This window comes from Gymnoscopelus microlampas (assembly GCF_963454915.1).
Source record: "Gymnoscopelus microlampas genome assembly, chromosome: 1".
In the NCBI taxonomy this organism is placed as follows: Eukaryota; Metazoa; Chordata; class Actinopteri; order Myctophiformes; family Myctophidae; genus Gymnoscopelus; species Gymnoscopelus microlampas.
Genome location: NC_139962.1, coordinates 3,548,619 through 3,563,199, shown reverse-complemented (window position 1 = coordinate 3,563,199; position 14,581 = coordinate 3,548,619). Strand labels below are relative to the sequence as shown.

Genomic DNA, 14,581 nt, shown 5'->3' with positions numbered 1-14,581 from the left:
ATCAGGCTCAGGCCAGCCGCAGCAGTCAACAATGGCCACATTTGTGACAAGGAGTGCCGTGACTGTCCCTCTAAAACTAAAGCAAACAGTGACACAAAAGTGTGTCTCTTTTTGTGCAAAGGACATCAGGCCATTTTATATTGTAGAAGGCGATGGCTTCATGGAATTAGCCCAGGAGCTAATCAACGTCGGGGCCACGCACGGTAAAGTACCAGCCAGCTCCGTTATCCCATGTGCCAACACCATAGCCACACACTGCAGGGCCTTGGCTGAGGAGAAACGGGGAGTCTTCACAGACCAAGTGAAAGCACATATAAAAAACGGAGGCACAGTAGGAATGTCAACTGACATGTGGACAGATGACTTCCGAAAAATTAGTTATCTTGCCATTACATGCCATTTTGTAACGGAAGATTTCCAATTGATCGGAAGAAATCTGACCACAGCCATGTTCCCATTGGAATTGAAGAAGACGGGGGACAACATTAAACGGGAGATAGACACCAAGCTGGTGAACAAGTTTGGATTTGAGCCAATTTCGCTGAGCAAGATTGTTTGGGTCACTGACCAGGGGTCAAATATGATAAAAGCCTTGCAGTCCTACACCAGACTTGACTGCCAGGATCATGTCCTTAATACGGTGTTGAAACATGGCCTGGAACATGACACCGCACTTGTTGCAAATGCCCCCGACATCGCTGAAACCCTGACTGCAGCGAGGGCCCTAGTGAGGTAGGCTTGTTATACTGTTATTACTATAATTATAGCACTAATGACTACTAAATTAGGCTATTATAGGCTACTTTTCGTTTTCTTCTCAGGTTATTATAGGCTATGTAGGCTATGTGTGTGTTACACAATTAAAAAGCAAATTAAAATGTGCGTAATTTGCGTGTTCCAGTTTTTTATTTGTTATTATTGTATTACACTGCAGGTATGTCAAGCAGTCGGGATTATCAGCGCAGCTGAGTAAGACCCTACTGCAGGTGGCTGAGACAAGATTCAGCTCTGTATACATGTGTCTGAAGTCCATTCAGGATGTATACGGAGAACTGCACGACAAGCTGGAGTCGCGTGGAGAGGCTGAGCGAGTGGAAAAGGTGGGCCCTGATACGCTGGCATTTCTGGTGTCCTTCCTCAAGCCCTTTTGGGACGCACAGCGGGAGCTGGAGGGGGACAAATACCCCACTCTCCAACTTGTCTGCCTGTGGAGAGAAAGACTGAGGAGGCACTGTGGTCCCAACGCACAAGACGCACCACAGCAAGCTTTTGTGCGCCAGCGACATGCGCAGTGGCTGGAAAAGAAAGTGGAGATTACAGCTCTCCACAAGGCCGCAATTTTTCTGTGGCCAAAATATAACCAGTTGCGCATGCTGTCTGCTACTGAAAGGGCCACCGTTCACGAATACGTGAAGTCCCGCCTAGTCACACGACCATCAGAGGAGGAGGAGGAGGAGACAGTGGTGGTGGTTGAAGAAACTGGAGAAGAGGAGGGTGGCGAAGAAGAGGAGGCTGGTGGAGATGCTGCTGCTCCAGAGCCTCCAGCTCCCAAGAGACCACGTCAGTTTGACGAGTGGGAGAACCGCTTTGGAGAAGATGATGAAACTGAGGAGGATGAGGTGGAGAGCTACGTACGCCAGAGGCAAGTCATGAGTGATGACCAGGATCTGCTGGGCTGGTGGGAAAAAAACACCACGGCATATCCCAGGCTCGCTAAATTGGCACGGAATATTCTGGGTGTACCGGCCAGCAGCAGCAGCAGTGAGAGGGTTTTCAGTGCGGCAGGCCGCACTATCGAGGAGAGGAGAACACGCCTCAAGCCAGACACTGTGGATGCGTTGTTGTTCCTCCACGGCAATAAGTAGTAGCCTAACTATTGTGTAGCAGCTTAATGTCTTAATTTGTAAAAGAAAAGGACTGATCAAAGATCGGTGTGCACTGCAGTTTGTGTGTGTTGTTTTAAATGTAGTCTCTAGACTCGATAGTGTGCGTGCGAGATTTAACTGTTTTATTTAAGTTAGAAGTGTTATTTAGTATTTATCTCTTTATTCAGAATTTCAGACAGTAGCCTATTCACTTTATATTTTGCTTCTAGGCTACTGTTCTTAAGTCACTTTAAGTCAGAAACACGGTTTCTGTCATTTTGTTTTGTTTCCTTTTATTTTTGGCTGCTATATCAGAAACTCGGTTTCTGTTATTTTATTTTATTTCATTCTTTTCATTTTTGGCTGCTAATGTCATTGTCTATTGTTAATCAGGATCAGAAACTAGGTTTCTGTTATTTTGTTTTGTTTCATTCGTTTTACTTTTTGCTGCTAACAAGAAACTAGGTTTCTGTTATTTTGTTTATTACGTTTATTTGTTATACAAGTTTTTTTTATCAGAGTCAGAGACTGTTATTTTGTTAGTTTAGTTTATATATTTATTTACAAGTTTGCACTGCTGCTAAGCCTACACATAATAATAAAGTTGGGAGTATGGAGTTGAAGTATCGTATGCTGTGTGTGATTATTACTGTGATATATGATAATTAATAATAGTCAGTAATAATTAAATAAGAAGAAGAACATCAAAGATTCAAAAGTCTATTACTAAAGAAAGTGTGTAGCCATTAGCCAGCCTATATATATGACTATGAATATGATTAACGACTGACTACTAGTGCGGAGTCTGGCTGGCCTGGTCATCATGAGGTGGTAAACTGGTAAGTGATGTTATAGGTGTTATTATAGCCTTCCCTTTGTTAGAAAAAAGAAATGAATAGACTGAATTTACATGACTAAACTAAGGTGTTACACTTACAGCCGTGGCGCGGCGGTGCTCAGCAGCAGCACGCACCAGACAGAGCAGACGCATTTCAAGATGAAGCATTGATTGATTGACTGAATACTTTATTAGCAGTTTACAAATTATACATACAAGCGCAAGACAGTAGGCAATAGTTCTAAATACAAGGTCTGCTTGTGCTTGCCTTGTTCTCATACTAGAAGATGATTTGTTTTGTAGGCCTACTGCACAGCGCAAGTGGTCAGACTGTCAGTGGCGTCTGTCGCTCACCGAACATAGATCTGCGACTGCAGTAGAATAACACGTTTTGGGTTTGTAACTTTGTTTAACTTTGTAGACTAGAATAGATCTCTGCTCTGCTGATAAGATATAAATTACACGAGCAGCGGCACGGCAGCGCCGTCAGGGGGAGAGAGAGAGAGAGAGAGATACAACGGGGAGTTAACATTCTAGTACTAACTAATTCTATTTCTAAATACCTATTTCGTACTATAACCTATTTTGCGCAGAAGAGAACTTACTAAGTTAACATGATGATTTATGAACAACTGATGATTGTGATGTTTCCATTTAGAAAACTATTATAATGTCCGTTGACTCCATTTTCTCTCTTTCTCTCTCACTCGCGAGTCGCAACATGGCGCTGCCCGCACACTGGCAATGTTGTTTTTGTTTTTTTTTCCTCTCGGGTTTTGTCGGGTTTTCGGGCTTAAAATGAGGAGAACTGTTCGGGCCGAGCCGGGCCTCGGGCTGGCCCAGTCGGGCCCAGTTAGAGCCGGGCTTTAATTTTCAGGCCCGTTGAGAACTCTAAACTGAGGTTGTAATTTTACCTGATAAAGTTGCAGTTTTACAATAACTGAAGTTGTAATGTTACCTTGTGCTAATAAGGGTAATAATAATAATAATAATAATAATAATAATTAACTTTATTTGTATAGCACCTTTCATGACATGAAATGCAGCTCAAAGTTCTTTACAGGGCAAGAACACAAATACAGAAAAAGTACAAATAATTTAACTATAAAGCAAAAAAGAAAAGCAAAAGCATAAAACAACATTAAAATAAAAGCAAAAAAGGCAGTGAATCAGGCAAAACATTGAGGACATGAATAACAACACAGACATTTAAAATGATGAACTCAGGTTGTAGTTCTAATGTGTACCTTTGGTTGAACAATATGTGCCTCGGGACAGTGCACACTGTAGTCATCGTCTGGGGTGAGGCGACAACGGCGGGGTGTCTCGATGTATTCACAATGTTCATACTCAAACTTCACCTACAATGACACAAACACAATTTGACCAGATGGTCAATCATAATGCCTCTTATTTGGGCAGATTGTTCAATCTAAATGTACTGTAGGCCAGTATATGGCAGTATGTGACTGTCGATAAACAGGCTGTTGTTACATTGATCTTTTACAGTATGTTATGAACTTGGTCTGACTTGGCACCTACAGACTAGCCTCTGGTTGTTTTCCAAAGCATAATGATGTGTTTCATGTTTTGGTACAGTACGTCTAAAGAGATTCAAACTCTCTGAGGAACTGATATTTTACCTCTTCAGGAGGCACATTGCGTGGCAGCAGGAACACACTCATCTCATGTCTGTATCTTCTTGGTGGACGAAGGAACAGCAGAACTTGGCCCTTGATTGGTTTAGGGTCACATTTAAAACAACTCCTCACCAGCCCAAGGAAACACAGGTGGGTCACATTTACAACCACGTGAGTCTCAGTCACTTTCAGCGGTTCCAAGAAGTTCACCTCCTCATTTGAGATGTGGGCCACAGAAAGGTCTTCCTCTGTGAAAGTTATTTTACATTTTGCAGATATTTAACAATGCTGTCATTCTATTGTGAGGAAGATGTGAAAATCAGACAACACAGTCCAATAAGTTCTGTGTACCAATCGCTCAGCCTCACTCGCTGTGCCCTGGACAATACCACCAGCCTACGTAATAAAACGCATTTCACCAAGTTATACTTGATGTGATTTGCATTCTCAGCACATAGAAGGCAAGTGTTGCGAATTTTCACATCCTCCAGGATATGTTGTACATTAAATATAGGCAAATTTATAGAATCCATTATATTTTTCCTAAACCAAATCAAACTTCCCACATTGGATTTCAACATAGTTTCTGTTAAAATGTGTCACTTTGAACAAGAAGCAGCTCCTCACCGGGTGTGACATCACAGTGTGGTAGGTATAGCTGGCAGACAGACTGCTGAGGACACTCGATGTCAAACAGAGGCCCTGCAGGAGTCATTCCTGTTGACTGGAGCCATCTTTTCCATCTCACAATCTTGTAGAGGACATCTCCTTCCCCTGTCGTTCCAAACACCAACCCTGTCACAGTGCACTGGAATAGCCCCGGCCTGAGAAACCGGAACCTGTGACACACAAAAAAAATGTATATGATATGATTTACTCACTTCATTATCTGTCATTTTGCCGCTGTTACATTGCTGACAGATACTTGAGGGATTAGGTATTACTAGATTATGTTTGTTCACACCGTGCTGTTTAAGGATGTAGAAGGAAGTGTTATTACTTAGGCACGTGGTCTATTCTGTGGTGTTGCGTGCTGCCACCTAGCCACCTGGCATGCACACTACAGCATTTTCAGTTTTTCTGCATGCAACTTTTTAATCACACAACACAGCAGTTTTTCAGTGCAAACATAGCCTCAGCTGTGGTTAGTGATCAGCTGATGGACTTAGAGACACAGCTTCTACAACTAGGAACCAATAAAGCCATTTAGGATGACTTACCTGTATTCATTGGTTGTGTGTTCTTTGTGCACAATTGGTGGAAAAGGTGTCTAAAAGAAAGAAAGCAGTCAGGAAACAAAAACTGTACTGCTGTTCAGTCTGTGTAATTATTGTGCAGAGGAGCAGGTTTTACTTACAATGTCCATGTTTGAAGGATCGACCTCATCAGAGAGTCTAAAAAACACACACACACACACACACACACACACACACACACACACACACACACACACACACACACACACACACACACACACACACACACACACACACACACACACACACACACAATGGAATAGAGGCATATATTATATTTTTTTTGAATAAAAATATGTTTCCAAATGTATGGAGTGTCTTTGTCAACATATCGTCTTGTTTTCTCATTAGATAATGTGTGTTTCACATTTAATTTGACTTGAATGGGGTTTACCCATCCTTCTATAATTCTACAAAGCTCTGTGAGGGTGGTGTGAGGGTGGTGAGGTGGTGTGCCCAAAATCTCTTTTGCTCGGTTCTCCTCAGTGACTGGAGCAATTGCTCTGCATTTGCACACACATATGGGATGAATGGCCCCCGGGTTGCCACATCATGTGCGCATATCCCCCCACGGGTATGGACTAGTAATGTTAACAGAGCAGAGGGGAGACGGCAGAATGACAAGTAGTCGCAATTCAGTGACATCACTGTCTTTACGAGCGCCGACTTTGAGGTGGAGTCTCAATTCTACATCCCCATCCAGGCCTATATTAATGTTCTACCTGCCATGGAGCTTCGAAGGTATATGAGAAATTAAAACGTGTGTGTTTACTGTTGTTGTATTAACTTGCCTGAATGTAGTTGTGGAAATAGCCCAACTAAATGAAGGAATGACATATCCCGACATTTTAAACTCCCTTTACAACTTGGTATACCTTGTAAGGATCGTGGAATGAGCAACACAGCTAAACGTGTGGGTTGCGCCCCCCAAACATTTGCCAAAATCCCCCAATATGCTTCTGTTGGTAATCACTCTCGTTTTGAGTGACCTGAAACCACACACCCATGCTCAGGTGCCAGTCAGACACCTGTGACTGGCACACACCTGCAAGCAGGGTGTGAGAGCAGGGCGGTACCCACACGTTTAGCTGTGTTCCTCATTCCACGATTGCACAATCCTTGCAAGTTATACCTCGTTATAAAGGTGACTAATCAACGATACAAATGATATAAAATACAATACCAATTGGTATTATTTAACTTTTTGCGATGAGTTTAGAATCATTCTACCACTCATCCACGTCTAAGAGATAGCTGGCTTGTCACAAAAGATATGTTGGCATCAAAGACCATTCAGTTCAGCCAAAAACATTTTTTTCGGTTTTGCCTCACTTTGGGAGGCCAATTTGGTGGCCATGTTTATCAAAATATTCTAATAAATACAAATTGACACCAAATATCATTCAAATTGGTCAATTACATACATTTCAATACAACAAACAACTTCGGGAGGCCAATTTTGGCAACCTCGTCGAAAAATGGTCGCCATCTTGGATTTTCAAATGTCCAATCGGATTTTTTTTATCGATACCCTTTGGAGAGCAAATGTACCAAATTTCGCTCTTTTATCATAATTTGCACGATTCTTCCCCTATCCACTCCATTATAGGCAGAGATGTCCGATCGTCTGGCTACCTGAGACTATTGCTGAGTAGCCTCGGAAACCCATGCATTTTTTTTTGTTACAAAAGAAAAAAAGTCTGGGCGAACGATGCAGGAACGATGGTCTTAGGACCTTGTTAACTCCTAACCAACCAGAGTGCAGAGGGGCGTCGCTCTAAATTTGGTGACGTCAGCGTGCTTCGTGCACAGACCGGGGGGGGGGGGGGAGGGGAGGGGAGGCGGGGACATAGATTGGTGAAGCAATAGGAAGCGGCGTTGGAATCCAGCGCCTGGGTTTGGATCCGCCCTTCGAGACCATCGATTGGGCTCGTTCTTTCAGTCTAATTGCTGAGTGGTTGAGGTCAGGTGTCATTAACAAGCTGCAGTCTTGCAAAGGACAGATACAGATATTCTACGTATCTGAAATAACTGTAAATGGTGCATTTATATAGCGCTTTTATTCAAAGTGCTTTACAATGTGCATCACATTCACCCATTCTCACAAACATTCACACATCGACGGCACCGACGATGCAATTGCCACGGTTCTACACAGCGTCCTGTCGCCTCATGGATAACAAGAAGCTGAAGGACAAGTACGTGCGTATGTTGTTCATGGACTACAGCTCAGCTTTCAACACCATTGTCCCAACAAGGCTTGACAAAACGCTCAGAGACCTAGAGCTACACCCAAGCATGTGCGACTGGATACTAGACTTCCTGTCGAACCAACACCAGGTGGTGAGAAAGATAGTATCACATCTGACACCCTGATCCTCAACACTGGAGCACCCCAAGGATGCATGCTGAGCCCTGTCCTCTAACCTCGCATCACCCGTCTTTCCACCTCGGAGGAAAGCCTGGTCTGCGTTACTAAAGACCCATATGATCCGGTCTAGGCCACGCCTAAAAAAAGAATCCTCTTTCCGGATTCTGCCCATCCGGTTTTGCGGTGCCGCTTTGTTTTGGTTCCCCAATCCCTATTTAAATGGAATATAATTTCCCCGTGGGATAATACAGACGCTAAATAGTCTCTGGATAGTGCACGCACATTTACATTTAAAAAATAAGCTAAACTATGCCGCATCAAGGATTTTATTAGGACGGACGGGTGAGACGTCTTTCCGGTTCTGCCCATCTGGCCACTTTTTTTTTTTTTTACTTCCGCACCCGACCGGATCATATACCCGAAAAGGAATGCTGCCCTGGCTACCTCTCCTCTACTCCCTGTACACACATGACTGTGCAGCCACACATGACTCCCAACATCATCCTGAAGGTTATATATATATATATATATATATTGGGAACAAAACTGGATTTTGGGACATCACAAATTCTCACCCTGGTGGGCGTGGCAGCCATTTTTCAAAATGGCCACCAGCGGTTGATCAAATCTTCCTAATTTTTGTCCTAGTAGGCCGAAATGTTGCTCAAGTATATGAGTATGAAGGTGTGTGGGTGTGTTCATGCTAATTGCCTAAAAGGGGGTGTTGCAATGGGAGTGACCTAGATAACAGCAATACTATGGGAGAATTGTTCAAATGGTGATACAAGCGGGAAATTTGGTACAAATCATCTTTGGAGATCACGCTTCGATTTAGGAAACCAGGCCACTCTTAAATCAAAGATGGCAGCCTTTTTTCAAGATGGCCGCCAAAATTAGTTTTTGCATTTTTGCATATCTTTGCCTATAATCATTTGAGGTCAATCACCAAATAGCACTCCCATAGTATGTTTTTGAACATTTTCAAACAGGAGTTACCATTTATAACCATCTAAATTAAAACTTTTCAGAAACACGCACTACAACTGTGCTCATAGTCAAACTTAGGGATTAAAGCAAAACAAAATCTCATGAATGAACCTGTACAAAAAAAAATCCCATCTGGTTCTGTGTCTTCCTCAGCGAATCCAGCCACCTGCATGTCGTCTCTCACCGCATCCTTAAACATCCGTTTTGGCCTTCCTCTTCTCCTCTTATCTGGCAGCTAAATCTTCAGCATCATTTTCCCAATGTACCCCTTATCCCTCCTTTTCACATGTCCAAACCATCTCAACCTTGCCTCCCTCACTTTATCCCCAAACCTTGTAACCTGGGCTGATCCTCTAATTTAATAATTTCTGATGATGTCCTTCCTTCCTCATCCTCAATTCTGCCACCTCCACCTCCTGTCTTTTCGTCAGTGCCACCGTTTCCAAGCCGTACAGCATCATGGCTGGTCCTCCTCCCGTCTTATACATCTTCCCTCTCACTGGTATACTTCTGTTACAAATAACTCCTGACACTTTACTCCATCTGTTTCCTCAAAGTGCTCCTTCCATCTTCTCAACACGCTGTCTTTGGTTGCTAGAACTTTTCCATCCATCCTTTATCACCTTAACCTGTTGCTCATCCTTCCCATCTCAGTGCCAAAAGGTGCAGGTCATTTTCTCCCACCTTGGTGTCCGACTTTTCATACAACTACTCATGATCTTTTCCTTAACCCTCACCTCACCTTTCTCTCTGCCTTACCCCTCATCTCTTTGTACTCCTCGTACTTTCTCTCTGGCTGCCATCTCTTATCTCCTCCCTGAGCTCCACACAGCATTGTTCTATCTTCATCTTCACACCAGCTCCCAGTACTCAAGCCGTGCCTGAATACTGCAGGCTCCAAGGGCCCAGCTTCCTGCTTTGAAATAGTCTATATAGGAAGTAAAAGTTCATATGAATGGCCAGCAGGTTCACTGTTTTACCCCGGCTGATGTTGACGAACTTTAGACTTGATTTTCTTACCTTAATAAACATTGTCATAAATACTATGCTTCCATTCGCTAGTTTAAAGTCTTCTTTCAATCACCATGATATGCGTTTTGGGAAACTATGGTCCCATTTATTTTTAAATTGATGATAAAGTAGGGTATGCTGGGGGGCGGGATGATTTGATTGACAAGCTACCCAATCAATAGCATTATTTCCGGTTGCGCAGGATATGACGCGATATGACACGATATAGAAAGATGGTGGATTTGAAATTCCTGAACAATCGGCTTCATTTACAGTCTGTAGAAACCAATGGCGTCACTTTGTCCATACATTTTTACAGTGTGCTACTCATACGCTGGCACCGTCACCGTAAATGGTAACTCCTGTTTGAAAATGTTCAAAAACATACTATGGTCGTGCTATTAGGTGATTTGGTAATTGACCTCAAATCATTTTAGGTAAAGATATGCAGAAATGAAAATACAGTCTTTTGGTGGCCATCTTGAAAAAAAATTGCTGCCATCTTTGATTTATAATGCCCGGTTTCCTAAATCGAAGCGTGATCTCCAAAGATGATTTGTACCAAATGTCCCGCTTGTATCACCATTTGAACAATTCTCCCAAATTCTGCTGTTATCTAGGCCACTCCCATTGCAACGCCCCCTTTTAGGTAATTAACATGAACACACCCACACACCTTCATACTCACATACTTGAGCAACATTTCGGCCTACTAGGACAAAAATTAGGAAGATTTGATCAACCGCTGGTGGCCATTTTGAAATATGGCTGCCACGCCCACCAGGGTGAGAATTTGTGATGTCCCAATATCCAGTTTTGTTCCCAATATATCGATCAACACTTCTGCCAAATTTGGTGCTTTAATCACAAAAGTGAATGATTAGGCTGATATATCGTGCCATGCCGCCCCACTATTACTTCTGCACCTCACCATTCCATACTGTTGATCATGATATCGTACTACTCCATCTGTGCTTGTACTGTCTCCAGTACAAATAAGTAAGTAGGTTAGAGTGGCTTATTATTGCTATCGGTGGCGAACGAGGGTGTCTATTTCCTTTTCAATGCCCCTGGGAGATGGGATTGGAATGGATTTACCTCACAACTTAGCAAGTGCAAGCATGCTACTCATATGCTGAGTTGGCGGTGCCCGGGATCGAACCCAGGACCTGGCACTCCAAAGGCTAGTACTCTATTGACTGAGCTAACCGGATACACTGTCTCTAGTACAGGGCTGCCAGCAATGCCTTGAACTGGTTCACATCCTAGAAGCGTTTTCCTGTCCCTCTGCTAGTCTCTCCTTTGGAGTGCTACAAGGTTCCACCTTAGGCCCCATCCTTTTTTTCTATTTATATGTTTCCCCTTGGCCAAATCATTCAAAACATATGACATTTCATTACACTCTTAAGCCAATAACACACAGCTTTATATCCAGGGGTGCACATAACTGGTGCGCAGGTGCGCATGCGCACCCAAAATAAAAAATGAGCACCACGTCAGACGACGCGAAGCGCTTTTGCGCACCAACAGTTGGGACAGGAATGTCCAAGCTTTTATTTTTTAGTAAAACTAAAAAATAAAAGCCTGGAGATCGAGGACGCATGCTGCACGTGATTGTGTCAGTGTCTCGCATCGCCTCTCTGCGTGCACGCAGCCAGCAGCGGCTGTTTAGAGGCACTCGTCACCGATGATGAACGCAGAGTGATGGTGCAAAACATGCCGTGAACGTCCCAATCTGTCGCATAAAGTGACAAAACGTCCTATAGCTGAATGAAATAATGCTCTCTTTTATTCACTTCATTTAAATCCCCTGATGAGGCTGATTTTTAATTATTGCTTGACTGGCTTGCTGTGCATCAAGCAGCATGTTCAGGTTTCGGTAGCCTTCATTGGCCAGGTAATTGAAATAGGTGCTCACTCTCCATCTCTCTGTCTCTTTCTCTAACATGAACTTTACAGCCCAAACACATACCTCATATCCGCCAAACCCAGTTGTTGATAAAGTTTGGGATCCTGTTGTTGAAGTGTGGTGATGAATTCCTGTGCTCTCTGTTCCAGGTACTTCTCCCTTCTGGTTGGGGTCATCTTTTCATCTTTGAGAACCTTCAATAGATTGTCCAGCAGTAGTTTGAGCACGGGTTCTGTTGGTCGTTCATCCATCACTGTCCGCAACATCTCCATTTGCTGTAATAATGTCATCGGCATGTTTGGCTGGCTCGAGCTGGCTCCTGGAAGGTACTCTGGAGGGAAAATGATGCCTGGTTTTCAGTTACAATTAAAATAGCCTACAAACAATTAAACTGACTGACTAAATGGCTGACTCAAAAAGCTAACAGAATGACCAAAGGGACTTAATGACTGACTAAACTGCAATTACATATTAACAAATAACTCACATTGTGTGATACTCAATCCATTACTAAACAAAACAAGGGAAAGGTGGTAACAGGCCTTTGTGTTTCAAAACAAGACAATACACCCCCACCCTGCCCCATCAAAATCACACCTTTTTCCAAACCCAGATGGTGATGAAGGGTTGGATCCAGTTGATGAAGTGCAGTGGTCATCTTCAAAGATGCTTCTTTCCCTTTCCTTGTCACCATGTCGATCAATTGTTGTGCTTTCTCTTCTTTGTATTTCTCTGCTCTGATGGAGTTCACCTCTTCATCGTTGAGAACCTTCTCGTCCAACAGGTTGTCCAGAAGACCATCGAGCACGGACTCCGACACTTGATTGATGAACTCCTTCTGCTTGGACAGCAACATCTCCGCTTCCTGTGATGTAGTCATCATCGTTGGCTGACTCGGGCCGGCGCATTGATCACCTGGAGAAAAATGAAAGCATTGTTTTCAGTTACAATGAATATACATAATTAAACTGTCTTATTAACATACACTGATGGATTAAATCACTGACAGAAAGGCTAACAGACAAAGAGACCAACAGAGGGACTTTAAAATTGCAGGCACATTTAAACAAGGACCTTTTTGTAGTTTTAATACAGTTGAATACATTTTTCTTTATAATTACTATCACTATATAGAGCTATTTAACACTTATCTGAACAAAGAAATACTACATAGTATGTGCTATTATTATTAACATTATTATTATTATAATACACACACACACACACACACACACACACACACACACACACACACACACACACACAATTCTGTAAGCCTAGCTGCACAGTGCCTAGCCAATCACAAGACGTGGGAGGCGGGACATGGAGCGCGAGAGAGCAAAACTAAATGTTTAAATATGGATTGAACTTGTTTAATGGCAACGCCGATAAGTGCCGAACAACACCGCTGGACCCTACTGCAGTTATGAGTATCCATGAATTCACTCTGCAATTTTAGGTGACTGCTAAAGGGACCAGGAACATAACTGACCGAGTCCGAGTACTTAATTTTGAGCAGCCTACTCGCCAATACAGAGTACCGATACGAGTACTTTTAATAATTCTGCACTTTTCCCTTTTGTTATAATAATAATGAAACATCTTTTGCTATAATAGATAAATCACTTTCAGACCAAAATCAAAGAGATCTGAGATCCTGCAGATCATATCATTTCTAGTCTTCAGACCACATTGATACTAAACAGAAATTACAAATCACACACCTTCTTCCAAACCCAGATGGTGATGAAGGGTCAGATCCAGTTGATGAAGTGCAGTAATCATCTTCAAAGATGCTTCATTGCCTTTATTTCTCACCCTGTCGATCAAGTGTCGTGCTTTCTCTTTTCTGTTTTTCTCTGCTCTGATGGAGTTAACCTCTTCATCGTTGAGAACCTTCTCTTCCAAAAGTTTGTCCACCAGACCATAGAGAACGGGCTCCGACACTCGTTTGATGAACTCTGTCCGCACGGACAGCATCGTCTTTTCTATCGGTAATTTAATCTTCCTCGTTGGCTGACTAGAGCCGGCGTATCGACCACCTGGAGAAAAAATAAATGCATTGTTTTCAGTTACAATTAATATACATAATTAAACCGTCTTAGTAACAGACTTTTGTGAAGTCATAGCAGGGGCGATTCTAGGTTCCTGATCCGGGGATTAGCCCAAGACATTATTGTGGAGAGGTAGGATTTTCTTCTTTTTTTTACAAATCTAAGAACTATAATTAGACAGTATGGTTGCTCCGATGCCTATTTTTTTTTGTTTTCTGACCAAGTACTTAATTTTGAGAAGGCCTATTTGCCAATACAGAGTTCTGATACGAGTACTTTTAATAAGTACTTTTAATAAAAAGTTTTCACTTTTTTTATAATAATAATGAAAGAACATTGGCTAAGATAGATAGATATAGATCGATAGATATTAAAACGCCATTTTCAATTACCATGATAATGAAACTGCAGATTTTGAAGATGCAATCCATATACTGTTAGCCTACTGTCCTCACAAAGGGTCAAACCTGTGACTTATGGCTTGGTAGTACATCCTAATCTGCTATTTTGGATTTCTGACACTGTATGATGGGGTATAAAAGATTCCTGAATTACAAGCCTATGCATCGCAGATTAACACTGTCACATTAGCCAATGAGAGAATGCAGAGCAGCTGTTGCAGAAATTTATGAAGATTTATAAGTCTTCTA

General features: G+C 42.5%; 1 protein-coding gene across 1 annotated transcript in view; it reads right to left on the bottom strand.

The window, feature by feature from the left end:
* Positions 1-14,581, bottom strand: part of LOC311046722 (uncharacterized protein) — a 34,448-nt gene that overhangs the window by 11,644 nt on the left and 8,223 nt on the right. The window contains exons 4-11 of the mRNA XM_084059232.1: positions 13,602-13,919; positions 12,475-12,792; positions 11,941-12,208; positions 5,701-5,737; positions 5,564-5,613; positions 4,971-5,182; positions 4,347-4,591; positions 3,951-4,064 (exon numbers count right to left, since the gene is read on the bottom strand). Of these exons, the coding sequence (XP_083915358.1) occupies positions 3,951-4,064; positions 4,347-4,591; positions 4,971-5,182; positions 5,564-5,613; positions 5,701-5,737; positions 11,941-12,208; positions 12,475-12,792; positions 13,602-13,919 (1,562 nt within the window). The remainder of the gene's footprint in view (positions 1-3,950; positions 4,065-4,346; positions 4,592-4,970; positions 5,183-5,563; positions 5,614-5,700; positions 5,738-11,940; positions 12,209-12,474; positions 12,793-13,601; positions 13,920-14,581) is intronic.